Source organism: Lycorma delicatula, chromosome 6 (genome assembly GCF_047948215.1).
Source record: "Lycorma delicatula isolate Av1 chromosome 6, ASM4794821v1, whole genome shotgun sequence".
NCBI lineage: Eukaryota > Metazoa > Arthropoda > Insecta > Hemiptera > Fulgoridae > Lycorma > Lycorma delicatula.
Genome location: NC_134460.1, coordinates 125,883,997 through 125,911,611, shown reverse-complemented (window position 1 = coordinate 125,911,611; position 27,615 = coordinate 125,883,997). Strand labels below are relative to the sequence as shown.

The 27,615-nt window shown below is 29.1% G+C and overlaps 1 protein-coding gene across 1 annotated transcript in view; it reads left to right on the top strand.

The window, feature by feature from the left end:
* The window catches only part of LOC142326201 (dual specificity protein phosphatase 22), a 235,284-nt gene that overhangs the window by 194,668 nt on the left and 13,001 nt on the right, over positions 1 to 27,615 (top strand). Inside the window, exon 4 of the mRNA XM_075368485.1 lies at positions 26,588 to 26,759. Coding sequence (XP_075224600.1) covers positions 26,588 to 26,759 — 172 coding nt within the window. The remainder of the gene's footprint in view (positions 1 to 26,587; positions 26,760 to 27,615) is intronic.

Here is a 27,615-nt window from a genome sequence, read left to right as displayed (position 1 = left end):
TTTACCAGTTGGAGGGTAGTTGAGTGACCCTCCCTGGACCCAAATTGCTCGGGCCGCACTTCTCCCTCCATGTATCGCCTCAGTTTTTCGAGGAAAATTCTCTCGAACAACTTAGACAATACCGGTAACAGGGAGATTGGCCTATAATTCCGTGGGAAAAGTGAACTTTTCCCCGGTTTGGGTAAACATATGACTTTGGCCGTTTTCCAACAATTCGGGAAATATCCAACGTACAAAATGGACGTGAATATCACCGAAATTGTTGTAATCACGGAGGTCGGGATGTTCCGGAATGTACGGGCGCTGATCCCGTCGACACCCGGGGCATGTATTCTACGTTTATTCAATTTTACCCTTCCTTACCAAACGATTTGTCGATCCAAGTTGAACTATTTGTTCCGATGTAAATTATTAATATTTTTCATCATACATAAAGAAACATTTTATAAAAATTAATTTTTATAAATAGACGTGTAGATGTAATTTTCGTTGTTTATCAATATCATTGCGTAGTAATGAATTGCTATAACATAATGATACATAACGAGATCCCATTTAGATATTCATAATATTTCATGTGAAAAATAAAAAAATGAGCTGGAGAATTAATACGATACTAATAATATAGTACAGTCTATGGTAATACGGTACTTGCATTTCAAGAAGCCTTAGCTCTCTCTTGTTAGCAATCACTTTACGCTGTTTTCTAGGTATTCACTTTTCTGCATGTAATGCACATTATTTCTTGCAAATAGCTTTATTTTCATACAGATTCCTTCTTTTTTGTAACCTATCATTATTTAAATGAAAATATAAGTAAAAAGATAAAACAAATGACATATAAAAATCGATCTCAATAAAAAATTCTTAAAATTAATGATGGCAACTTAATGATTAATAAGTTGTTACTACTAAAGAATTTAAAGAATTAGGAAATTAATATTTTTTTATAAATATCGGTTGATTCAAAACTATACGGCAATCTATCGGCAGATGATTCTGTAGCTAAAAATAGGAAACGAGGTTCATATAAAAACATAGGTCCGAAAACGCTTCGTTAGTGAGTTACGACTAGCGAAAGATTTCGCCCGGTTTTCGGTTCCCCCGGGAAAATGAATGTTCACTTGAAATTTTGGGAAGGTAAATTAAGGAGCGAATTTAGTCGTTTCTTATGGTTTTCGACCTGAAAATATCAAAAAGATTGGGTCTCAGAACTTACCTCCATTAGTTTTAAAGATATCTGAAGTAAAAAATAAAAATAGGCGGAAAATAACACGTTTTCGGGGTTTAACGTAGGAAAAAAAAACTTTGTTAAATGGTTAATTAGGTTGTATTTTTTTTTTCAATTAAAATTGTAGAAAATTTAGTTCTGAAAAGATTCATGTAAATTACTTAAAAGAAAATTGACTTGAGGATATTGAAATTTAGCTTTATTAAAAAACAGACTGAATTGTGAAAAAAAATTTAACAGCATGATATAACTAATTTCATCCGTAGGTTGGAAACAGCTTTTAACATAAAATGTATTTTAACTTTGAAAACAACGGAAAAATGGCATTAAAAATTAGTGAAGGCGTTATTTATTATTTTCAAAGTTGCTCGAAATGGCGGCCCCCGTTTTGTTCAGTACATGATTTCGCTCGACAAATCCATTTTTTCTAGCGCCTCTCATAACGTTTGGAGTATTCTTTATAGTTTCTGCAGCTTCTATTGTGATCCCTTAGTTTCTCTTGTGTGTTAATTCGCTTTGAATAAATAACTGACTTCATCCAACCGCATATTAAATGTCTGAGACGGTCGGGAGATCGTGGGGGCCATTTCATTAGACCGCTTCGACCAATCCAAGGTGAGGTGAGGTCCGTTTCGACGTTATGAGATGAGTTCCGAGACAGTCGATTAAAAATCAAAGACATCCGAATTTATATCTGTACAGACCCTAAACAATAACTTTTAGTAGAAGGTTTTTTTAATCGCCTAATATTTTGTGATTAAACTTGGTTTGGTAACTTTGAACCGGCATCCAAACGTCGGGGTATGGAATAGGAACATTCGAGTTCACCTGCCAAAAAAAATCAGAATCTACACTTTAGCCGGTAAAGTGACGGACGCTAATGATGTTTTGGAAATATAAAGGCTCAGTTTATTGCGATTATTTAGAACAATGTACTATTTAGCAGCGAGTATATTGTGACATTCTCTGCAGTAGGAGGAAACGACCCGGTTCTCTCTGAAAAGGCATAGTTCTTCTACATAACACCTATCCCATACCGCTCAAAAGGATGGAAAGGTATTCAGAAGTCACGGTTAAGAGGTGTTACCACAGCCATCTTACAGTCCCATTTTGTACCTCAGATTTATTTTTGTGTGGTCATCTCAAAGGAGTTTTTAGGTGGCACCGATTTCGGTAACAACGAGCAAGTCAAGTGTGATTCAGACTCCAAGATGAACAATTCTTTTCTAATAGAATAAGAAGCTGACAGGAAGATGGGACAAGCGCCTAAATGTAATCAGGGATTATGTTAAAGAAAAGCTGTAGTTTCAGTGTCATTTAACAAATAATAATTTTTCTGCAGTTATTCGCTTCTACAATTATTGAATGACCCTCGTATATGATTTTTTTCTTTTTCATTCAAGTTTTTTGTCTCTAATGATATCAAATAGAATGACAAAATTTATTTAAAAAAACAATATTTATGTTTTTTTATATGTAACTTTTTTAATATATTTATCTATATAAAAATAAGTAATAAGTGAAAAAAATGTAAACAATACATACATCTTAAGGTGTACATCTTGAAGATGTACTTTATTAAGATGTACATCTTAATACAATCACTTCATCTTTGCAATTATTTGGATCTAAGTAAAAAAATTTTTTTTTCCAATGTTAGTATAGTTGTATTGAAATAATATATATATTCTATATTGTACATAGCATTAAACTGCCCAACAGTTTACATTCTCATATTACATTACCCTATTCCATCAACAACTAAATAACCATTAAAAAAATATTCTACAAAATTAAAAATACTTTTAGAATTCTTAAATGGCACTAATGCAAATCTCATTTTACATTTTTTTAGAGATATAATATAATAATATCTTTATCGTCCAATTTCTTCCTTGAAATATTGCATGAATTTTGTAAACGGCTGTAGTGTAGAAGTGTATTGATAAATTGATTGATGCCCTTCATAATATAAAGTACTTTAGTTCTAATGTTAAACATGGCATTTGTTAATGTCATAATTTCAATGAAAGATTAGTGTTAACCTATATTTATATATAGATTATATTACATTTTGGATTATTCTTCTTCTTTTTTTTAATTATAGGTAATTGAGATTACCTTATATAAAATCATTTTGTCTTTATATAATACGGTTAAATATTTTTCATTGCTTTCTTGCTAATATATATTTTTAAAATATATTTACAGAAAATTACTATAAAAGTAAAAAAAATTTGGACTTTCATTGATCTACATGATCGTAGTTTATTTTATAGCTACGTGATATTTCTGTACGACATCTATGTGTTGTTCTTTTCTGTGAAACAAGTTGCCATTGTACTCTATGTTACAGCGACTAAAAGTAATCACTTCAACATCAGTCGCTGTGCTAATATTTTCTTGCTTTAAATTTTGGAAAAGTTACATTTTTCGTAACATCAAATGAATTTTTCAACAAGTTGTTGAACTACAAAAAAAATGATATGCATGGTAAATAAAAATTTCTTTTTTTTTTGTCATCATTCAGTTAGCAGTTTGATACTATTCTCTATTCTTTTCTATTTTTTGCTAACCATACTTCAATCTTTGTTTTCTTCTGTAAGGTTTTGTCTTCTACACCTCCCTCCATCACCGAATCAACTAAACTTGGATATCTTAATACATGTTCACCAACATTTGTTTTTTTGTTAGATTCCACCACAAATTTATCTTTACCTAGTTGTTTTAAGACTGTTTCATTTTGAATGTTATCAACAATTTAATTTTCAGCATCGTTCTGTAACACCACATTTTAAAAGCTTATTTTTTCTTTTCGTTATTGGTTTTTCTGTTGTCTGTGTTTTGCTACTTAAAGCATTGCAGTTCACTTAAATTTTTTTCAAGAATTTCTTTTTAAATCTTAGATCAATATTTGTACACTAGTAAATTTATTTCCCATATAACCCCATATTGCAAGTTAATATTTTAAAAATTATATCAACTTGTCTATGGAAAAATTAAATTAAATATGTATCATAAAAAATAGAAAGAACGATATAATTTTTGGTAGAGATCTCCTAGGTAAAGCTACAGAGACTTCAAGAAATATATTTTTTCTTTGAGAATGAAGTTTAAAAGTTATGAGGCTTAAAACAATGAAATTATATAATACATTTCTGACTATTATTCTAAGAATCGAACCGGAAATCTTTTGGATTTAGAGCCTGATACTTTATCTATGAATTTTATGTTTTTTAGTATTTTTTTTCTCTAAACAATTGTACTTAAAGGATTGAGTTAAGATTTACTTGAATTATTTATGAAAATCAGACAGCCGTTTTGTGGTTAGATTATCAACAAACACGCTTATGTTGTACATATTAGCTTGCAGTACCAAGAAAAATAATAATTTTGAATGCAATTCAAGTATGTGCTGACTCATTCGTACAGTTTCCCTTAACATATTAAAACCTGTTAAGCTATTCATGAATCTGGCAATATCAGTTTTAAACCGCATACTTGATCTGTCATATAAACCTTTGTTTAAGGTTTAAACTGTTATTGAGATGACTCTCACTAACAAATTTATATAAGATCACTAATAAAAACTAAGATCATGACAATAACTATTCATTTATGGTTAAAAGCCACCGTATAAATTTCTATATAGGATTACCTGAACTGCAAAATTTCTTTTAACATAAAACTTATTTCAAGGATTATGTGCATAATCTCTGTAAAATGTTACATTTAGAATATGTAACTATTTTTTTAAGATTAGTTTCTGCCACTTATTTTTTCATTCATTAGCTCAAAGTACTTTTGCAAACTTCTTCAGAACAGTTTAAAATATAATTTAACACATTAAAATTATATTAATTCATTTGTTTTTAGTATCCAAATTATTTTTTTAATTTAAAAATTTGTTCTAAATAATGAGGTGTCTAAACTTGAGGTGTCTCAAGTAACAGACAGAGAGAATGAGAAATGATAAAAAATAATTTTCATAAATAATTATATTCTCCTGCTAGTATTTATATTATTTTTATTTAAAATGGATGACATTCATTTAAATAAGTGCTGAAATATGTAATAGAAATGGCATCTTTCTCATTAACAGGTAACATTTCTAAAATTATATAAAAAAGCTAAACTAGCCTTTTCAACCATGTAGTCATCGCCTTGAGATATCTCCCACACTCTCTATGCTGTAAATTAATTTTTACTCCCACTGTTCAGTTAATTTTTTTTAATAGTCATATTTAGTACAAAAAATATAGTCAAATTTCAAGTTCTGATTTTTATTTAAATCATAAATAAATAATTAAATAATATATTTTATTCGGTACAGTACATAATATCATGTCATAAAAAAGAGACTCGCTAGAATTTATCTGGATAGAATAAAAGAAACTATGATGAGAGCAGCATTTCAAATTACATAATTAATTAAATAAAATAACAGAATAATAGCATTCTGTTCATAATAATTCTTAAAAATAATTAATACTTGAAATAATATTCAATTAAATTAAATAATTACAATTTAGATGGCGTTAATTAAAATTATTCGAGCATGTGTTATTTTTGTACGTTAAATTAAGAAAATAGAAAATTCAGAGTTTTATTTATTAGTATTTTTTTTTTTAGATATCATTATTTAAAAACTCATCGAAGAGTAGAACTGTTTCAGCAAAATAAAAATTTTTATTATATTTAAATAGAGTGGTCGGACAGTCTTTTAAACCGGTCAAAATCAGTAAATTTGAATTTACTTGACGCAACTTAAGGATAATTTCCTGGTAGATTTGTGTAACAATCATTGCACACAGAAACTATGAGAGGTTATCTCTAAAGTAAAGACCGTTTCATTATAAAAAGATTTATTCTAAAAACTTTATAAATATTTTTTTTTTATGTCTTTTAAAAAGCATACCTATACTACTTTTCTGTATAATCGCCATATGAATTAAGAAATTTATTGTAGCGAAACACCAGCTTCAATATACCCTTGTCGTATTCTTCTGCCGCCAGTCCATTTAGCAACTTTCAGACAGAATTTTTAAGTTCATCGTCACCCGCGAATTGCTTACCACTCAAAAATTCTTTCGATTTCCCAAACAAATGGTAATCAGAAGGAGCTAAGTCCTGACTATATGGTGGGCGATCGTAAATTTACCATCCAAAAGTTCTCAGTAAATCACGTGTTGGACCCGCAGCATGTGGACGTGAATTATCGTGCAGCAGGACGACGCCGTCGGTCAGCCGTCCACGTCGCCGATCTTGAATGGCGCGCCATAACTTACGTAGAGTTTTGCAGTAGGCTTCTGCATTTACAGTCGTTCCACGTGACATGAAATCAATCAGCAGTATGCCAAACCGATCCCAAAAGACTGTGGCCATCAGCTTGCGTCCAAATGGCTGTGGCTTGATCTTTGTTGGTGATTGAGGATGACACCATTCACTTGACTGCTGTTTTTCTCTCTGGCATGTAATACGGATTTTTTTGTGACATTCCGTTAAGACGTGAGGCACCCAACGTGCACAAACCTCCTGAAGACTAAATGGTCATGAATAATGCGACCAATAACAGCTCTTCAAACATCAGGATTAAGAAGGGCCAGGTCGGAAATCGTTGAGCGACGATCTTTTCTGATTTCATCATTGACCCATTTCAATAAAACCTCTGTTATTATCGAAGTCGTCCCCGAACGTTCTTCATCATGCACATTAATTATCTTATTTCTAAACCTTTCACACTATTTTCGGACGTTTCTTTCAAAATTACATTACTACCGTACACAGCAACCAACTGCTTATGAATTTCAGCCGGCTTAACGTTTTGGTGGTTTAAAAAACGTATGACTACGTATTTCATAGTCGGAGGCAACATCCATTTTCCTACTCGTTTTATAACGTAATAACTCGCACGTAATCAAAGATACTACAACGCGACAATTTGCAGACAACAATGCAGTGTGTACATTACTAACTTGGCCATGAACACACAGGTTCGCCAACCTTAAGGAGAGAAATTTCCCAGCGATCTTTACTTCGAGATATACCTCGTAGTTAGTGTGGTAGACTACAGCAAACAGTACCAATAAAAGAGTTGTTTATGATTCCAACAGTTGTAATTACCCAACAAAAGAGATAATTTAACGGTCTTTTCTTTCAACATAGCTCTCAAATTTCTGTTTCAAATTTATAAAATTAATTTTTAATTTATAATTTAATAATGATTTTAATCTTTAAAAATATTCAAATTATTAATTCACAATTAAAAAAGTAAATTATGAGATTGTTATCTGGTTTTACTTCTCTAAAACCTATGGTGGATAATATCAAATCTCATTTAGTAGTTAAATACATGAATTACTTTCATTATGTTTATTTTTAAATCGTAGTAGACTGTGGGAAAATGTTTGGTTAATTTTCATAGATTCAAATTTAGAAATTCATTTGTTCCTTTGAAATCAAGAATTTTTTTGTTAAAGGACTGATACTAATGTGTGAAGTGATCCAAAATTAACATTAGTATTATCCATCGTATTAGATTTCCTTTAGGTTCAATATATATGTATATTTTTCTTTCTTTTTCAAACATAACAGCTAAATGATTTGAACAGTTTGGTTGTGGTTTGTTTATAAAGTGTTATATTACACATGAATGTTTCTGAAATTAATTTGATTTGTAGATTTATTCACCATATTGAATTTTCTTAAAATAATATTGATCAAAGTGAAATTTATTTTTTTTGTTTTATTTGTTTTTTATCTTGTTTATAATGAATCAATAAAATAATTTTAATTATTTAGAGTTTATTTTACGTGTAGGAAAATTAAATTAGAAAATAAAACTAAGGACATGTTGCTATGGAGCATTGGTAAATAAATTAACTTAAGTTATAGATAATCTACTTTGTAGTTCATAAGACTTCCTTCTAAACAAATTAGCTGTGCGTTGACCCTTAGGTTTCATCTTCAATGCTTTCAAATTTTTAAAAGTTTTGCATGTGATGTATAATTATCCTTGGCTAAAAACTGGTTCAGGTATATAGATTACTACTCTGTCTAGAGTTTGCCCTTGTGCCTTATTGATGGTCATGCAAAATGCTAACTGAATAGGAAATTGTCTTCTTTAAAAGAAAATGGTACATTATTGTCAGACAATGTCAAATCAATTTGAGGCAGAAGTACTTGTTCAACTTTCACATTTCACATCTGTTATAATTTCCATGTTCAAACTGTTATCATATATTTTTCTGACAATCATTCTTGTTTCATTCAATAATCCCTTCATGAGATTTAAGTTTTTGCAGCAACATTACAATGCTAGCTTTTAAAGTCAATATGCGAGGTGGTAAACCACTCATTTCAAGGCTATTTAAAAATTCTGTGAGAAACTGCAACAGTTCACTCTTCCTCTATTATCAATGCATTCACATTCATATAAGTTTTCAATTCTCCTAGAATAAGATCTGAACCCTTTCCATTAATTTCATCGCAATGTTCATTTCTTGGTGCAAGAATTGCAAAAGTTGAAAAATTTGAATTATCTGGGAAAGATACCATGTTTAATGATATTTTGAAGCGACTATCAATTGTACAACCATGAGAGAGCAACATAATAACAATTCCAGTCCATGCTACAGAAACAGCTCACTATCCTGAGTGCAACTTTGAATTAAGCACTGATAAACAAATGTTTTTTCTGAACCACCAGGACCATCTAAGAAATACACATTGCTAACTCTTATATCATTTTTATGAATCAAGTTGAGAATTACATCAATTATGGCGTATTATTCTGGATTTGCATTATTCATCATCTGTGTGCATTTCCTCAAAACATTTACTGAATTGAGTCATAGAAGTCAGTTTGGACTCATTTGATGGGGCTTGACTTGGTAAGTATTTTATGATCCAAACAAATTTTGTGTCAAAATTAGTTGCTGAGATATCTGGATTTGAATGCAATTAAAGTAAGGCTTTGAGTATAAGAATAGCTATGTTCCCTTAAAACTTCTCTCATAATTGAGTGAGCATAGTCGTTGCATGCTGGTTATCTACGGCCTGATTCAATGTTTGTTTTAATACCCCCAATGAATTCTGTAACTAAATTAGTTACTCATTAATTGCGGAAAAACTAATTTTGTTTAGTTGCTTACCAAATTTTTAAAAATATAGATTATGTTAAAATTATTTTGGCACTTTAAAAAATTCCTTAAAATGATTTAAAACCCCAAATAATTAATGATTATTATTTTCATTATAAGTAGCAGGTTTGAATTTGTTATACTGTAAAAAATTTATTTTTTAAAGGATTTCTATATGAGAGTGCCTTCAAGTTGTTATTATTTATTACATTCTCAAAAATTAATTAAATATTTGTCATGTACAGATTTTAATGAAGCAGTATTATGCATTGACAAATGTTAATTTGTTGTATCTAAATATTTATTTGTAGTATCTAATGTTAATTTGTAATATCGTGTTAATTTATTATCTATTTTCTTCTGATTCCTTTTTTCCCTTATATTAGTTTTTCTTATAGGTTTTATATAAATATTTCTCTTCTTTTTTTTGTTTATTTGTTGGTTCCTTATCATTGTTTTAAAGGGATCATTTTTGTTTGACATGGAAGTTATAAATTTTGCCACCAACATAAAACAGCATATCTCTCAAAATGACTGGTGGTTATTAATCTTTAGTGACTAATAATATATTAGTAATAATATGAAACCGCATTCAAAGGTGAATCCTTCAATAAGTTTTAAATCTATTTAATATTTCATTCAATCATTATGTTAATAATATATTTTATAAATATATATTTCATTTCATTAATTTCAAATATTTTTTATATTTGAATCTTAATTTTTTGCACCACCCCACCAATGCTTGGTGGATGGCAAAGGGTTGCATGATTGAAGTTAAGAGTTTGGTGTCTTATAATAAAAAATATTGCCATCATTTTAGACTTTCTACACTATAAACATTTACATTTGTTGTTAAACACATTATTCTTCTTTAAAAAAGGGTAAAGACTTAATATACTCGTAAAATAAGTGCTATAACTACAATGGTTGCAGATGAACTGACATTAATTACAAGTCACTCCCAAATAATACCCAGTTTACTTACTGACTTCTTGTCCTCAGGGGTTGTCCTCCTTGTCCTCAGAAAATTCATAGCCGCATTAAAAAACTGCTAGTTCTCCCTATCTTAAACCAACTCAACCTAGTCTTGATTCCTACACCCAACTTTCCCCAGATCAAAACTAATATTACCATACCAACATCATTGGATCTACCAAAAGGTCTTGTTTCATCGGGTCTGCAATTAAAACCCTAACAGACCAAATATTTTTCTCAAAATTTTATTCTCAAAAACTCTATTTTTCTCAAAATTTTGTTGAATTATGTCACCAACTTTAAATTAAACATGCAAAACTATCTGAAAAAAATATGATAAATCTTTGTATGAAATATACTTGTATATAAGCTGTGAGTTCTAAAAGTTAAGATTTATAAAACTAGAAGTTAGAGAAATGAATCCCCCGCTGAGTTGAAGCACCATATAGGATAATGTATTGTTTCACTGAAGAAGAAGGTACTGTGAAGCATATAAAGTAACACAGATCAGGTGGCATCAGTTGAAGTTGCTTTCCCAGAATCACTATATAAACAATACTCGTGGTGAACAGAATGAAGATATCACTTGCAGAACTGAATATCGCTAGTATTCTGGTGAGCTTGGCATAAGGATGTGCAACCAGATGTTGCGTTCTCAAAAATTAAAATTCTAAAACTTCTTTTCATCTACTAAATTCAACAATCACATCTCACTAATATATAAAGACAACTGGTAAAATTATTGTTTTATGTGTCCTAATTTTAATCCAGTTTGATAGTAATCAAAAGCTCAGTAGTTCGCTTAGTCGCCTGAATGTAATTGTAATTTTCCTGAATTTCCTTAGTAATGTCATCATTGTTTGTTAGAATAGTCCCTAGATATTCAAATTCAAGATTAAGAAGCACTGTATGACGGACTTACTGGAGAAGTGATTGTATTCTTTAATGATTTGAAATGCTGTTGCCTACCACCCTACCAAATCTATTGAAACGCTGGTAGTTTTCATTTTACAAATAATACCTTCATTCTGTTCATCACAAGGACTGTCTTAATAACAAACATTATATTTCAAAAAAGCTATTCTGATTAGATGCTTTACATGCATTAGAGCTATCAGTAAGACTGGAAAAATTGTATAAAACAAAAATTATTATTGTACCTCTGTTTATTATGAAACAACAGAAAAAAAAGTTTACAAAAGCATTTTAATATACAAATTGCTTCAACTCAGCAGGGGAAAATTCTCAATAATTTCTTAGTATTTAACTTACCTAACATTCTTCCTGAAATCAGGTATTGTTAATAACAAAAACTACTAAGAAATATCTCAATTTAAAGTTTAAAAAAGAAATGTTTCTTACAAAATTTCCTCCAGTTATTTTAATTATATTTTATTTTTGCAATGATTTTTTGCTAAACACATTCTGAACATGAAAATTTCAGGATTAATGTTCTCACTGGTGAGGTGATCTCCATTTAACTTAAAAAAAAAAACCGTTGTATACACATGACTTCTTGTACACCTATTAAATTACATATACACATTTTTAAAAAAGTACATAACATTTTATTTCACTAATAACTTCTGATTTTTTTTATTATTAATAAGTCAATATATTTAAATTTAAAAAAAGAAATATTTAATGAAGTCACATTCAACTAATGTTCCTTCCCCTTGTAAGATCCAAATATTTCATTAATTAAAATTTTGTTTGGCTATAACTCTGGAAGCAATGAAAATAATTATCAATTATGATATATCGTTGAAAAGTTCTCAAAATCCGAAGTACAATTTTTTTTTGGATTTTGGGCTTTTTTTGACACTTTTGGTTCAATCGATTGCAATCAAAAGGGGGGGTGCACAACTAGATGTTATAACAATCCTAAATCCAAAATTTCAACATTCTATGGCTAATTGTTTTTGAGTTAATGCGAGATACATATGTATGAGCATATATATGTACATACATGTATCATGCCAAAACTAGTCAAAATGGATTCAGGGATGTTCAAAATGTATATTTTCGTTGAAATCTGAAACCGAAATTTTTTGTGATCACAATACCTTCTTTACTTTGTATAAGGAAGTAAAAAAAACTACTTCAAATATTATTCTTAATTTTTCCCTGCAGAAATGTTTTCTTGAGATGCATTATTGCCAAATGCAGAGGTTCCCTTTCAGAATTTCAAAAGAGGATATAATTCAATTTCCAAAATTTTGTATGATTTTATTTTTTGGCTTTAATTATTTGTTTTATTTATTAAAAAATTTAACAAAAAAAGAACATTGCTTATATACTAAAAATAAGTTCTCAATAGGAAGGAATAGAGAAATTACTTCCAATAAATTTTTAGGCCTGCACATTTTTAAAAAGATCTAGTGTTTATTATTACAGTTAGACATACTCAGCCAGTGTATTTTCTTTAGAATAAGTTTAACTTTTTGTGCATGAAGCACTAACAATACAGTTTGGGATAATTAGATTTTCCTTCTATCTTGTATGAAAAGCAACAAGATAATGAGTTCATTTTCAATTAAAACTTGTATTTTAATACACATGTTGTGTGTGTGTGTGTGTGTGTGTGTGTGTGTGTGTGTGTGTGTGTGTGTGTTTAGCTTTTTAGTCCGTCATTTTACAATTATTCAAAATAAATTTATATCAACCAGAAGTAATAAAAAATGTACGAATACATAAAATATTTTTTGTATATTGAATAGCACTAACATGGTTTTTCCACCTCTTCATTTTCAACTTGAAACCAATTTATTAGTTCCATATTAATGTATTTTATAAAACAGCTATATATACTTTGTCAGTTATGACAAAACCTGCATTCACAGGAATAGTATGCATAGGAATTGTTGTCCTTTATAAACATGTCAAATCAATTTGCCAACCTACAAATAATCACTCTTATATTCTATTTGTGAATTCATAAATTTGTTATTTTCATATTGCAGTGTTTGTGGGTATGGAGGTATTTTTTATATGATATTTTTTCAATGCATCTTTTTTAATCATTACTTTTAATTTTTAGTATTTCAGTATTTTTAATAGCATCATCTTTTCATGTGTCCACCCAGATTGGAAAATTTATCATTATAATTTTTTAAATTATTATTGAAAACCTCCCTTTTTAATGATCTGGTTGTTTTATCAATATATAATTGACTGTCATTATTGCATTTTATTTGTGCACACCAGCTAAGTTTTATTTGTCATGTAATTGAATATTGTAAGTAGGTCATGTAATATATTTCAGTGACTACAAAGAAAAGGATTTTTAATTCACTAGTAATCAACCTAATTTTGTAAATGATTGTTTAAATAATAATTTACAAATAAATCAATTTTCATTCAAGAAACAAATAATGAATTGACAACATTGTGTAAATAAATAAGTAGTATTTTTTTTATTTTTCAGACTTGGAGGCTTTTTATTAGTTCTAAGAATGAGGGCAGTAAGAAAATCAAACAAATGCTGTAGTATTTATCAGCTTTATCAAAATGATTTTATTAATGCTTAGGATTTGTTTAATCCATTCTCTGTTGCAATTAAAAAATAATTCGTGTTTTAATAATGTACATTTTTTATATTGATTTTTTTTTTAATCTATTAATAATTAAAAATTCCACATACTAAATTGTTATTCACAAAATAAAATGTTTTGTTTAAAATGTGATTTCTTTATATTTTTAGATCTATATATATTTTTTTTTGTAATAATAAAACAAAAAATAATAAAATTTCAAGTATAAACAAAATTAAAACGATTCACTTTCCAATAAAAAATCATTTAAAACTGCTATTTGTAGAATATACTGAGGGGTGGTTTAGAATGCCCAGATTTACTTGATGGCAGTTTAATCATTAGCCTTGTATTTAACTATGAGTGGCAAAGTGAATGGGGTGCTACTATGAACAACAAACTTCACCCAGTTAAGAACTCTGTTTTACCGTGGAGCTCCTCATCCAGAATTAACCGTTGAGAGGAGGTTATTATCTGCCGTTTGCGAATAGGGCGCACTAGGCTCACTTATGGATGTGTGATGACTCAAACAGATGCACCTGTTTGTGCTCGCTGCAACTGCTGACTGACAGTACACCACATCCTTGTGGTTGTATCTGTTATGAGGCGTAACGTCTCAAGTTTAAGCTGGGAGCTAACTCTCCAACTATTCTAGGGGTTGAAAAAGAAAGTTATCTTGTGTTTTATGAGCCATCTGTTTATATCCAAATATTTTAATTACTGTGTTTCAGCTATTTATGCATTTGACGTAAAGCAGATGGTATTGTTATTATCTTAATCATATATATATCGTGATATATTTTTGTGTTTTTATTTTGATCTCAGCATTCGCTACAGGTTTTTACATTTTATGATGTATTTTAATTCTTTTTTTAAAGATGTTTTTGTTTTTTATTAATTGTAAATTTTAATATTTAATTTTTTAAAAACCATAAATTGAGTTTGGGCAATGATGATGCCGAAGCATTTTTCACACAAAAAAAAAAGTTTGACCATGGTATAGTAAATTAGAGCTCATGATTTGTCTACAAGTAGCCCTCTACTAGAAAACAATGTGTACACTGATTCTTCACATTCTGACATCCCCAGTATGGAAAACCTAGCAGTATCAGATTTGCATCCACGGAACCAATATGGGGAAGAAAGGATCAATAATAAGGAAAAAGGGCGAATGGTGAAAACCTACCCATCAGGATAAATTGGCATAGTTTACCACCTCACTCAGGACTCACTGTGTAGAATTATTTTAATTCCTTCTGAGCCAAAGAGGTTGCAGGGTTTTTTTCTTTGGTAGGAAACAGAGAACCATTTTTAAGAATTAAGGATACTTATTAATATTTGCTCAAAGAGTTTTCCAGAGTATATTTTATAATAAACCTTTTTTTTTGTTTGATAAATTAATTCACCACAGAAGCTTTGAAGCTTATACATAGGTATATGAAAATGGAATTTTGTAGCGTATGAAAATGCCTGAGCTGGTTTCAAACCCAGGACATCCAGATGAAAGGCTGAAATGCTGAAATGCTACCACTCCTATTCAGAGATTGGCAGAATGATTTAGTTCTTGTAAGTTGTAGTGTATTGTACAAAGACCCATATAACCATTTACTTAGTGTAGGTTTGAAATGATTGGAGAGATCTTTTTATATAACAGATGGTATTAACCAAGATACATCTAGAAATCTGAACAGTAGAAAACCTTCTTACTAGAGAAGAACAGAGTTCCTGAAACTCATGTGGATAATCAAGTAAGATGAGAAATTGTGTAATATACTATGTTCTGCAAGGAGTTGAATAACCCTTTGCAAAAAAGTTTGAACAATGGAGTTATGACCTTATATTCCAGCAAGGGGCAGGTAACATACTTGATTCAGAGCAAGTGTGTTTCCTTAATGACAGATTTCTTTTTTCAAGACTAACATAAGTCAACTATTATTAGAGGTTCTGACTTAAAATGATAGAAAGTTGTAGGTTAATTCTCGATCCCCTGATCTGAGTAATACTTGATTGTTGAGCCGGCCCAGGGGAGCAGGAGAACAAACACAAAAGAAATAGTTAATTTTTGAGGATAAAAATTTTAATGATTACAAAAAGACTAAAGCATTATTATTCAAAACACATCTGAATTGTAAAGCTGAAATGGATGCTAAAGAATATGTATTTGACACTTATTGTGTGAAAATTTGTTGTCTTATCCAGATATGGTAATGGCACTATTCCAAGACTAACATTGGTCATATGTTATTGATTTATGAAATTTTACACACATTTAATAGATTCACCAGCTTTCTCTACAGGCCTTAACGAAATGGTTATTGGGACTCCATAGACATTTTTTTTTAATTTTGTTCTAGTAGTGTCATTTTTTTGTTTACATTTGGATTTGTATCTTTGTTAAGGTTCATGTTCTGTTCCTATTAACTAATTCCTTGAAATAATATTTTTCATATAATGTATTTTTCTTTTGCAAAGTTGAACAATTGTGCTGTAAATTTATTGTTTTAAAAAGATTTCTCAATAAATTTTCTACCTGAACCACTGCAAGAAAAAAAAATTGAAAAAAAAATTAATCCATCTTTTAAAAATTGTAAAAAGTGATTTATAGATTAATAAAATAATTATATAAGAAAGTAAAGTCAACTTATCAAACCTAAGAACTTTTTTCTAGCAGCCTCAAAGCTAATTTTGATGTTTACATCACTTTCAAAAGCATTTCTTTTAAATTTAAACAATGTTCACTTTTGGCTAATTTTCTACGAAGCTGCACTGTATATAGTTAATTTAAGATCACTCTAAAAATTATTATATTAAAAGAAAAAAATCTTCCTGTCATTGTATACATAAATAACATTTTGAAAAATGCATTACGTGTAAGAATTAGAATATAGGAGAAATAAATCCAGTTGTATTAATTTTTCTATTTTAACTAATATAAAATATTAATGTATTTCTTATTGGTCTATTATAAACAGAGCCATTTCATTTCAATGTTAAGAAATCCAGTGTTCTTTTAATTTAATTCTTTTATAAAGGAAATTAAAACTCATATTTCCTGTTTGTATGAAAATAATTAATATCCAGGATAAACAAGATATTTTTATTCTCCTAATGTTTAATTTATGTGGACTAAAAAAAAATTTAATTATTATTTTTTGGCTGTATCCATAAGACACTAGAATTTTTTCTATATAACTTTTTTAATTTAACTTTTTTCTCTTATAACTTTATTTTATTTCTTCTCATATAATTTTATCTTTAACCTTCCAAATTGGTGTAGTGCCTGTTGCAGTTGACCATCATGAGTCACAGATCATTTCTGAAAATATTATTGCTATCCATAACGATAACCAGAACCCCATAGGATTAAAAAAAAAATCATAGAAAAAAGTTGCAGGTTTACTTAAGGAAAGTAAAGAGCCACTTCCGTCTTTATTTTCTTTACCAAGACAAATATACTGTTGCACATTTATCAACCCTACGAAAGTGGAAGTAATATGCTGATATACAATCATATATATTTGCTCTGTTCAGTACCAAGAATGGTCACATAATAAGCATATTTATTCTGAAAGAAAGGAGTTCTTACTAGGTCCTTGTACCTCAGGTGCTTTTCAAGAAAAAGTAAGAATGACTGGACAAATCATGTGGTGCATGGTCTCTCTTTTACTTGAAAAGAAACTGAGCTACAAAAGACTTAACTCAGTAATGGGAACAGTGCATTGTAGATGCTGCAACATTTCACTAGGGGATTAATTCTATATGAAAGTTATTGTGTCATCTTCTTTATCATCCCTTCATGCACCATTCAGCATCCATTTTCTAAATTGCATCTGATCCAAAGCCAATCTTATGAAGTTCTCTATATCTAGTTTCTTTTCCTTGTATTCATTCCATTTACATTTTTTTGTTTGTTTTTTCTGAATTCTTTTTATAGTCTTTTGTATGGGAAATTTAGCTCAACAACAAATAAGTCAGAAGGATGAGCTGCCTCCTATTGACTTATGATACTCTCTGTAGTCTCATTTCACGGAGTGAAAAAGAAGTAACACTCTGCAACCTATATATAAATTGAGTTGCTATCCTATTTAGGTCTTGCGATGCTATCATTGGGAGATAGTTGTAGTAGAACTGAAATAAATGTTCAAAATTTTAATATGATTAATATGCAGTTCCGGTTATTAGTTTTTGAATTAAATAGTTATTTGGTAATTTAAAAAATAAAACATGTTCACACCCCCAAAAGAAAAATGTTTTTAGTTATTTTTTCTTATCAAGGAATGATTAATTAAAATTATCAATTGATTACATAGGCATTACATGAAAAAATTATCTAAAAAATACATATAAAAACTGCACTTTATATATTTATATATATTATTTAAGTTGCTTGGTTTTTCATTGTTCCTTGGTTTTCCTAAATTTTTCGGTGTTCCTAATTTTCATTCTTTTAAGTGCATGAAAACAAATTTCATCAATTTAGACTATGTATGAGTTTTCCCAGATTGTCTAATTTTTTAGAATACATGTAATTCTTTTGAACTTTCATATTTTTGAACTGTGCTGTTGCAAAATATATATTTTTTTAAATAAAAAACTTAAAAATTAACAGTTTTATTTTATTTTTTAATTACAGTTTTTAAACTTTAGTTTCAATTTTTGCGTAGGTTATGAAATGAAACTGAATTTATGATTCTTATAAAAGTTTAACAGTACCATTAACTGTATTCTTTAATAAAATGTCTTTGGAATTCCCATTTTAATTTAGTTTTACATAAAAACAATAATCCTAAAATGTAATTTTTGTTTTGTAAATAATTTTATTTAAGTAATCCATCTCTTGGTACCTTTGCATTCTAAACTGTTTTTTTTTTTTAAACAAGAAAAATCTGACTAAAACTTTGATTTAATTGCAGAAGGTTTGTCCTGTCACACATACTTTCTGTATTATAAAAGAATATAATGAAGTTAGTCAGATATATTCACCATTCAGTCTTTTTTGTACATATATTTTTTAGTTTGATTATTGTAATTCTTCACTAACATTCATCTGCAAATTTCTGAATACATTCTACGAATCAGTATTTGATAACATTCTTTGAAAAGAAGTTGTATTGTATTTATTATTTATAATATCACTCATAGCTTTTTCAGTAATGATATTACTAAAATGTAAAGCTAAACAGTGAGCAACATAAAACCGAATTCATAACGTAACTGCTACAGAATCGGTAGGTAATGTTGGAATGAAATTTTATGAATGATACGGTAAATTAAATAAGAAAAACATAAAATGTAATTTAAATGTTGCATTTATTTACTTTATTGTTAAAAAAGATGTTCAAAATGACCACCCTGGGCATCGATGCACTTTTGTGCTCGACTGATCTTATTGAGAATTGTCTGACGCAAAACATTGTTGTCAATTACCTTGATTTCTTGTTGAATGTTCACCTTCAGTTCATCAATATTGTAGGGATTAGATGCATAAACTGTCTCCTTTAAGTGTACCCAAAAAGAAAAAATCGCAAGTAGACAACTCTGGGGAACATGGAAGCCACTGTTCTCTGCTGACAGCTCATTTATTTGTGAAAGCTGCATGAACACGATTCAGTGAAACGCTTGATGTGTGACACATTGCTCCATCTTGTTTGGAAGAAGCTGTATTTTTTATTATCAGTTAATTGCACATAGAGTTCTTCAAAAATTTCGAAGTAAACTTATGTATTGACAGTTCAGTCAAAGAATATTGGTCCCACTATATGATTACTGGAAACAGCACACCAAACACCAATTTTCTCATCATAAAGTGGACTCTCGAATACCTCATGAGGATTCCGTGCCATCCAATTCCTGGTGTTCTGTGAATTAAATAATGAAACCAGATAAATGAAACCATGCCTCGTCTGAAATGAAATATGAAATTGAGTCAGTCTGTCCACCAACAATGTTTTCGAGAAGCCAGTTGCAATAATCAAATTGTTCAATTTGTCTGTCTCTTTCAGTTGTAGCACAGTTGTAAAGCGGTATGGCTTCAATTTTAATTCATGAAGAATTTTGCAACAAGATGCATATTTAACACCAAATTGTTGGGATAACTTTTATAGTGATTTTTTTGGACTGGCAGTAATTCTGCTTTCAATATCGGCAATGGCCTGTAGAGTCCTAATGGAAGGGTGCCTATATCGTTTTGCATTTGAAACAAAACCTGTTGTATGCCATTTTTTAACTAAATTGTGTATGCTACTCTTTGCTTGGAAATAGGCATTCGGAAATTTTTCTAAGAATATTTGACATGTTTCTTCAAATAATCCAGACTTGAGTATAGGCTTCAGCTACCACTATCCTGTGGATTGAATAAGGCATTTTACACAAACGCAACTGCACTCACAATACTGCACTGCAACAAAATATATACTGCACTGACATGTACCCAACTGATAAACGGCAGCAACATTCAGTTGTAACATGTACATTCACTAGTCGCGCTAGTTGTGTAAGGCTCTACTGTAAATAGTGTTGGCTAGCGGTTTCATTATGGCTTTGGTTTTATGTTACTCACTCTGTATTATGTGTTCTTCTCCACTTTAATATAAAACAATTAAATAGTAGCAGTGTGTGTAACAAATGCATTAAAGATATATTTTTAAGTTTATGACCTTACCGATCCTCCTTTCCCCATTTATTATTTGAAAATACGTTTTACTTTTTCTTATACCATGTTTATTGTAGTTATTAAGTCAGGTTTTGAGTGAGATGAAAAATTTATTATGTAGAAGAAACTTGGGTAAAGGAATGATACCTTTACCAGTAAGTTCCTCATTTCCAGGTTAGACCATTTTATATAGTCCCTGGACAGCCTTACTTGACAAACCGTACAAATAGTACCAAGAGTAGTACAGTAACTTTATATGCCATATTCTTAACACAGATCCAATAGATGTTTTTTTTTCTATAAGTCACAGAAAACCCTGGGGAAGAAGGGATCAGAGGTTTAAGGAAAGGGGTTGAATAATTTGAAAAACGATCTACCCACAGAGAGAATATGAAGCAAAACTACTAACCTTATTCAAAGAGAGCTAGAGCAAAGAGTATTTGCTACCCAATACCATCTGAGGAAGACTATTCTTTCCACATACAATCTCAGAATATTGGATCTCAAGATTGAAGGAACACATTTCTGATCAATAAGTTTGCATTAACCAGCTCACGTACATATGTAATAAATTGTTTTTCCTTTAGATATGGAAAAACCTACTTTTAGAAAACCTTTACGCCTCCCCAGAAATATCTGATGTGTAACTACCCGACTGGACTTTGTTCAACCTGTCCCCAGATTTTACATTAAATTTTTTTGGATAAGTTTATTTTCACTCTTTTTTAAGACAAACATATTTGCCACAGGAATTTTTTATGTCTCTTGTATAATTCGTAGCTGTTATGTTTAGTGTCGTAACCTTCTACATGGCATGAGTCACAAGTCATTCATAAAAATTAATATTAATGTTTTAAGTGTAACAGAAACCCATGTCAGAATTAGTAGGGGAAATGAGAAGAGAAGTGATTCCTGTTCCTTCTTCACAGATCCAAACATTTGATTGTATATCATTATCCCTTTGTCACAAAAATACAGGTGATATTCAGCCCTGCAGATGACACCTTCATTCTGTTCGCTACAGATACTGATGTATAGCGAAGATCATTACTCTTTGAGAAAGCAACTTTGACTCATTGACTGATGCCTCCTATACCTCAGTTGCTTTATATGTTTCACAGCTATAAGAAAGAGTGGTACAAATGTTGTAAAGCTTCTACAGTGAAACAACTTATTATATGATTCTTCAATTCAATAGAGAATTCATATTGTTTTATTTTATTCCTTTTTATATTCTTTTATTATATACCTTCTTGTTTTATTATATTCTGTATAAACATTTATCATATTTTTATTCAGATTGTTTTCATATTTAAGTTAAAGCTGGTTTAATAATCCAATAATATTTTGAGGAAAATAGAAATAGTTTTTCTAGTACAGCAAGCAGAATTAATTTCACTGAATGGGATTTTTAATTAGAAATGAATAAGGGGAAGATGCACCATAATCAGGCCTTCTTTAAGCTTTTTATTTTGGAATTCTAAATTTAACAACTGTTTGTTCAGTAATGCTTTGTTGTCTCATATTCTCAATCAAATATTAGAGGTATTGTAATATTTTCTCTTTAGGGTTTGCCAATTGGGAATTTTGCTGACTTCCTCTCTTCAAGGCTTAACTCCTAATCATCCATTCTTTGAGGTTATCACAATGACTCTCTTACATTTTGGCCTTCCACGCCAATCTCATCATTAATGTAGGTCAGGAAATGTAGTTGCATAGAGGTCAATTCATAAGTGGCTCAGTAGATTATTAAAAATTATTATGTAAGATTGCATTAAAATTTCTGATAATGTTTTTAAAATAAGAAAAACCTTCTCTCAGAGTTATAATATAAATGAAACCAGTTTGTTAGTTTATTTATCTCACTTACAATTCTTCAATCATAACCAAACTCAAGCAAATCATTGTGTACTGTATACCAAATTCCTTGTTTAGTTTTATAATTTTATACTTATCCCTACATTTAATTCATATTTTTAACTTTTGATTACTTTCTGTAATTTTTATTCAGTATAATTTTGTATTTTTGGTTTTTCATTTGTTGAAAATCTTTCACATTTTATAGAATATTCAAGAGTAATTAAAATAACATTTTTCATGTTTACATAAATTTTTATAACTTCTAATGTATAAATATAGATTTTTTTTTTCAAATTAAATATTAATATCCTAGTCATTCTGACAGACCAGTATCTGTAAGTATATAATGTCAATTTACTTTAAAGAGGTAGAGTGAGGAGGATGATAATAATTATAAAACATTTCAATGAAAAAAATGAAGACCTGAAAAATTGCTTATTATTGGCTCACCTTTTACTGTACTTATAATCGTGTTAAAAATTACAAATAAAAATGATGAAAAGAATTAGTAGAAATTATTAATTCTTCTTTGCATTACAACTGGTAATTTAAAAATCTAAAAGTCTGTAGATATTGAATTTATTGATTTGTGTGCACGAAGGAGATGTATCTGATACATCCAATAACCTACATATTGTGCACATTTTGTTATGAGTTTTTTTGAAGTATAAACTTGAGGTTTAATATTTTGCACAAGGATTTCTTTCTTTTTTTTAAATACACTTTGGTTTCATGTGAAATATTGCTTTTTTTCATCTATTTTCAATCATTGTTTTATTTTCAGTTATTTTGTGGAAAAAATATATTATTTTTATTATATATGGTCTGAGAGAATATTATTCTTTTTAAAATTTAATTTAAATAGGTATGATTTAATTTCATTCTAGTGCTGACTAAAATTCATGAATACAATAATTCATTATCTTCATATCTAAGATACAAAGCTCCTTTTATTATTATGTCAAAAAGGGGGTTGTTGCTATATCTATTTTTTTAACAACAGAAAACCAACGATGTGTTCATTTCTAATAAGTTCTGTTCATTATTACTCAGTAGTTAACTTCATTAGTGGATGCTTTTTGTCTACCACTTTTTTTATGTTTAAAGTTTCAATTTTTATAAAATCATTATTATTAAAATTTTCACTTATGATTTTTTTTTTTATTATACCATCAATATTAAAATTTTTGAATTCTGTCTTAACAATTCATTTTTGATAAATATAAAGTAACTGCACCAGGCATTAGCTTGTAACTGCAAAGAGTAAATAAATAAAATTTTAAATATAGTGAAACAGTAAAACAAGAAACAGGAAAATTTTAAACCATGTGTTATAAATTAACATAAAAATTTGTTTTAATTTTATACTGCAGAGCCAAATAACATGAATTACATATATTTTAAAAGGAAGATGAGATGGATGAAATGATATGTAAAATATTCCAAACGCTTGCCAGGAATTGATCCTGAGACATCTAGAAGTCAGTATGCTACAAAGTATCTGTATACAAAGTTGTAATGAAAACTAATGCCGAAAAAGTAAAATTTTGTTATTTCAACTTTAATAACTATATGATTAAAAAAAATGTTTAAAGGCATTACGATATATTACAAAAAAAAAAATAATAATAATAATCTAATTAACAACTTATGAGCGTTTTTTTATTTACTGATGATTTACTTGTATCAACAATAAACAAACATGATACATTGCTGGTTAACAAACGGTTATATACCACACAATAATATGAAGAGCAACACTCAAGGACCAGCTTTTAAATTATATTAATATTTTGACTGAATATTACTCTTGAAATTGCTTTACATGATATTATTAAAGCTCCTTGAATACCAGAAAATGTAAATTGTTCTGTTGTGAAGGATAAATTTTATATCTATTTTGCCTGGATAGACGGAATACTTTATTTAAAGTAGGTATGAAGAATAATGTGAGTATGCATATTATCCTTTTGCTAGCATTGTATGCATAAGTAAGAGTGGTATCAAATATTAAATAATTTTTGTTTTTTTTTTACTCTTTCTTTGTGATTTTAATAGATTCTCTTTTCTGGGTTTTATTCAAAGAATTTTATTTTGGAGTGTTGTTCTTATATGACTGGTTTTTTTTGGTTTAACTTTCATTTATAGATTTTGTTTAATTTATTATTAAAGTCAAATAACAAAATGTATATGAAAAACTTATAAAGTTGATAAGTACGTGATAAATATAATGTAACAAGACCAGTATAAAGGGCCCGGGTAATGGATTTCTACCAATTAAGAGCTAAGTATGAGAAAATAACAATGAAAAGAATCCAGAAAGGATTCTTTTCTTAGGCAAACAGATCCGTTTAACAATTGCTGTATGTAATACTATCAACGGCACAACTCCAACAGCTGTTGTTTGATGAGAAGGGTTACCAAACCAGGGTAGGAATTTATAGGAAAATGTAAGGGTGTGGACAATAATTCTCACACTTCAGCATTAAGGAATGTATCCAGTTCTGCAGGTCAGGGTGTATAAGACTGTTCGAACAAAGGATAAAGTCAGTATGAAGTGAGTATAAGCACAGGGCTGTGGGATGTGATCGATGCGATTGTAAGACGGCATTATCAGTCAACATGTAGTAATAATGTATAAAGTGACATCACAAACATTCCAGTGTGGACAGTGCGTGAATGTAGGAAGTTGTTTGGTGAGTTATTGGTAGCCAGTTGTGAAATGACAGTATTAAATTCATTCATAAATTGCTAGGGTAGCTCTATTGTAAACAGGAAAGATATTTGCAGTGAATGGAATTGTAGAGCCTTATACTTGTCTTTTCTTGTTATTATGCAATATTAGGTGTTAATATTAGTGGTCATTATATTGTCTTTAGTCAATGGGACTGTATTCTGGTTTATATGATTTAATTACCTTTAAATAAATCCTGACCTTTTGGAAATTCTATTTTGTATGTAATTTATTGATTATTATTATTGACATTTATTATTATTAGTTATTATCGTTGTGGTTGTTATTCACTATTATTATTGTTGTTATTGATTGATTTGCCTTATGTAATGTGTTCTTAAATTAGTAAATTGTATTTATATAAACATTTTTAATTGTTAGTCTTTCAATATGCTGGTTGAGCCGCAAACACGCGAATTATATTATATTTTTGACAATCATTTGAATATCTCTGATGGATAATTTTTTTTTATAGTTTTGCTATCTTCACAATTTTTAAGTTACCAATTTTAATTTGTGATTCCAAAAAATTGTTAATGACAAAATAAATTTTAGAACCAAAAATAAGATATCATGTAATGAAAATCTCTTCTTCATAACTATAAGTTGTAAGTTATTTTTTTTATCTGGTTTTCTTAGTTGTAGCATAACCAGTTAATTTCATCAGCACATTTCTGGTGATAATTTTATATTAATTAACAATTAAAATATAGAATCACATTCAAGGGATAGTAGTTGTAGAATAAAAATTATAAATGTAAATAACAAGATTTACTCTTAAATAAATAGTTTGAACCTATTCCTTAGGCATTAAATCGATATAATAGCAAAATAAGCAACCTCTGTAGTTTAAGTGCACAACTGTAATCAGAAATTAGATAACTGTCATTATTTTTTTTTTATGGGAAATTTTAATTATTATTTAACAAATAAATTATTTAAATGTTCATTGCAAGTTGCAAGATTCTTCATTATTTATGCCAAAAGCAATAATCATTGCTTTCACTTGAAGGTAAATTGCAGTTATTTTCAATATTGGTTGTTTTACAATACTTGTTTAAACATTGCCTTACTTTCAGAATATGATTTTTAAGGTATATTCAATCGTAGTGACTTATTTTTTTAATGTTTTATAATAATATTCTACAAACCATAAGTGCTAATTGTACCAGATAAATTTCACTCTACTACATAGAGAAGCAGATCACATAGGGTCACATACGATTCAGCAATTTTAAAGTGACAAGTAAGCTTATAAAACAGTAGTCTCATGAAGAAAATTTTAAGATGAGATGATATCATAATTTTAAAGATATTATTGTTTATTTCAACTACAATAAGAACTCTTGTAATTTTCAATCTCTAGTAGTAGTGAGTGAGAAGCCATTGGCCACCTATAGTTTTATAAAACCATAAGAAGATATTTGATAAAAAAACTTGTTTTTTTTTCCATTGTAGCCTGGCTGGAATGTCTCGCAGTGTTACTGTTGCTGTTGCATACATTATGAGTGTTACATCACTCAACTGGAAAGAAGCATTAAAAGTAGTACGGGTTGGTAGGTCTGTAGCTAATCCTAATTTTGGATTTCAACGTCAGTTACAGGAATTTGAAGTCAGCCGACTGTTAGAGGTACAGTATTCTTTATTATCTATGTAATGTAATGAAATGTAATATATATGTATAATTATATTTTAAATAAATCTAAATATAGCGTATGCTCTGTTTTATTGATTATTAACATTGTTATTATTATCATAGTGGATATCATCCAATTAAATAGGTTAATAATGCAGAATTATGAGAGATATCTGTCTGCAGTGTATCATGAACCTGAATTTCAGTATGGATATAAATTATGCCTATTTTAATTATAAAACTAACATTAAAAAATAAGTACAGTTTTATTATAGTTATTATTTAATTAGAAATCAAAACAGAAAAATGGAAGATTTCAATTTATGTATATATATTTACTTTTTTAAACTAAATATATATGTAAATAAAATTGGGGAAAATATTTTATTCGATATTTTCCATCAAAGTTGTTTATTCATTTTTTGTAAATTTGAATTTAATGAAGTCTAATTTTTTTCATTAAAAAGTGTCTGGATTTTAGAGCAAGAGTTTTGTTCTATATATCAAAGCATTCCAATTACCAGATGCTTTTCACAGTTATCTTATAATATATTTGTGTTAATATGACATAATTAGTCAGGCAATCACCTACAGCTATCATATGCGACTCCCTCCATGAAGGGAGTGCATTGGACCCTCAAAAAAACTAGGGTCCCATCAGGCAAACTTCTGCTAGACCGAAAGGCACTAGCACCAAAAGGTCTTCAGTGAACAGACTGAAGGGGAATCTCATAGGGAGAAGAACTCAATGACTAATCTCCCAAGGAGTAACTCGAGTAAAATATTAGTCACATGATAAAGAAAATGCAAAATATCTCAGAATTTATTTTTTAATTTTTCAGCTTAGATA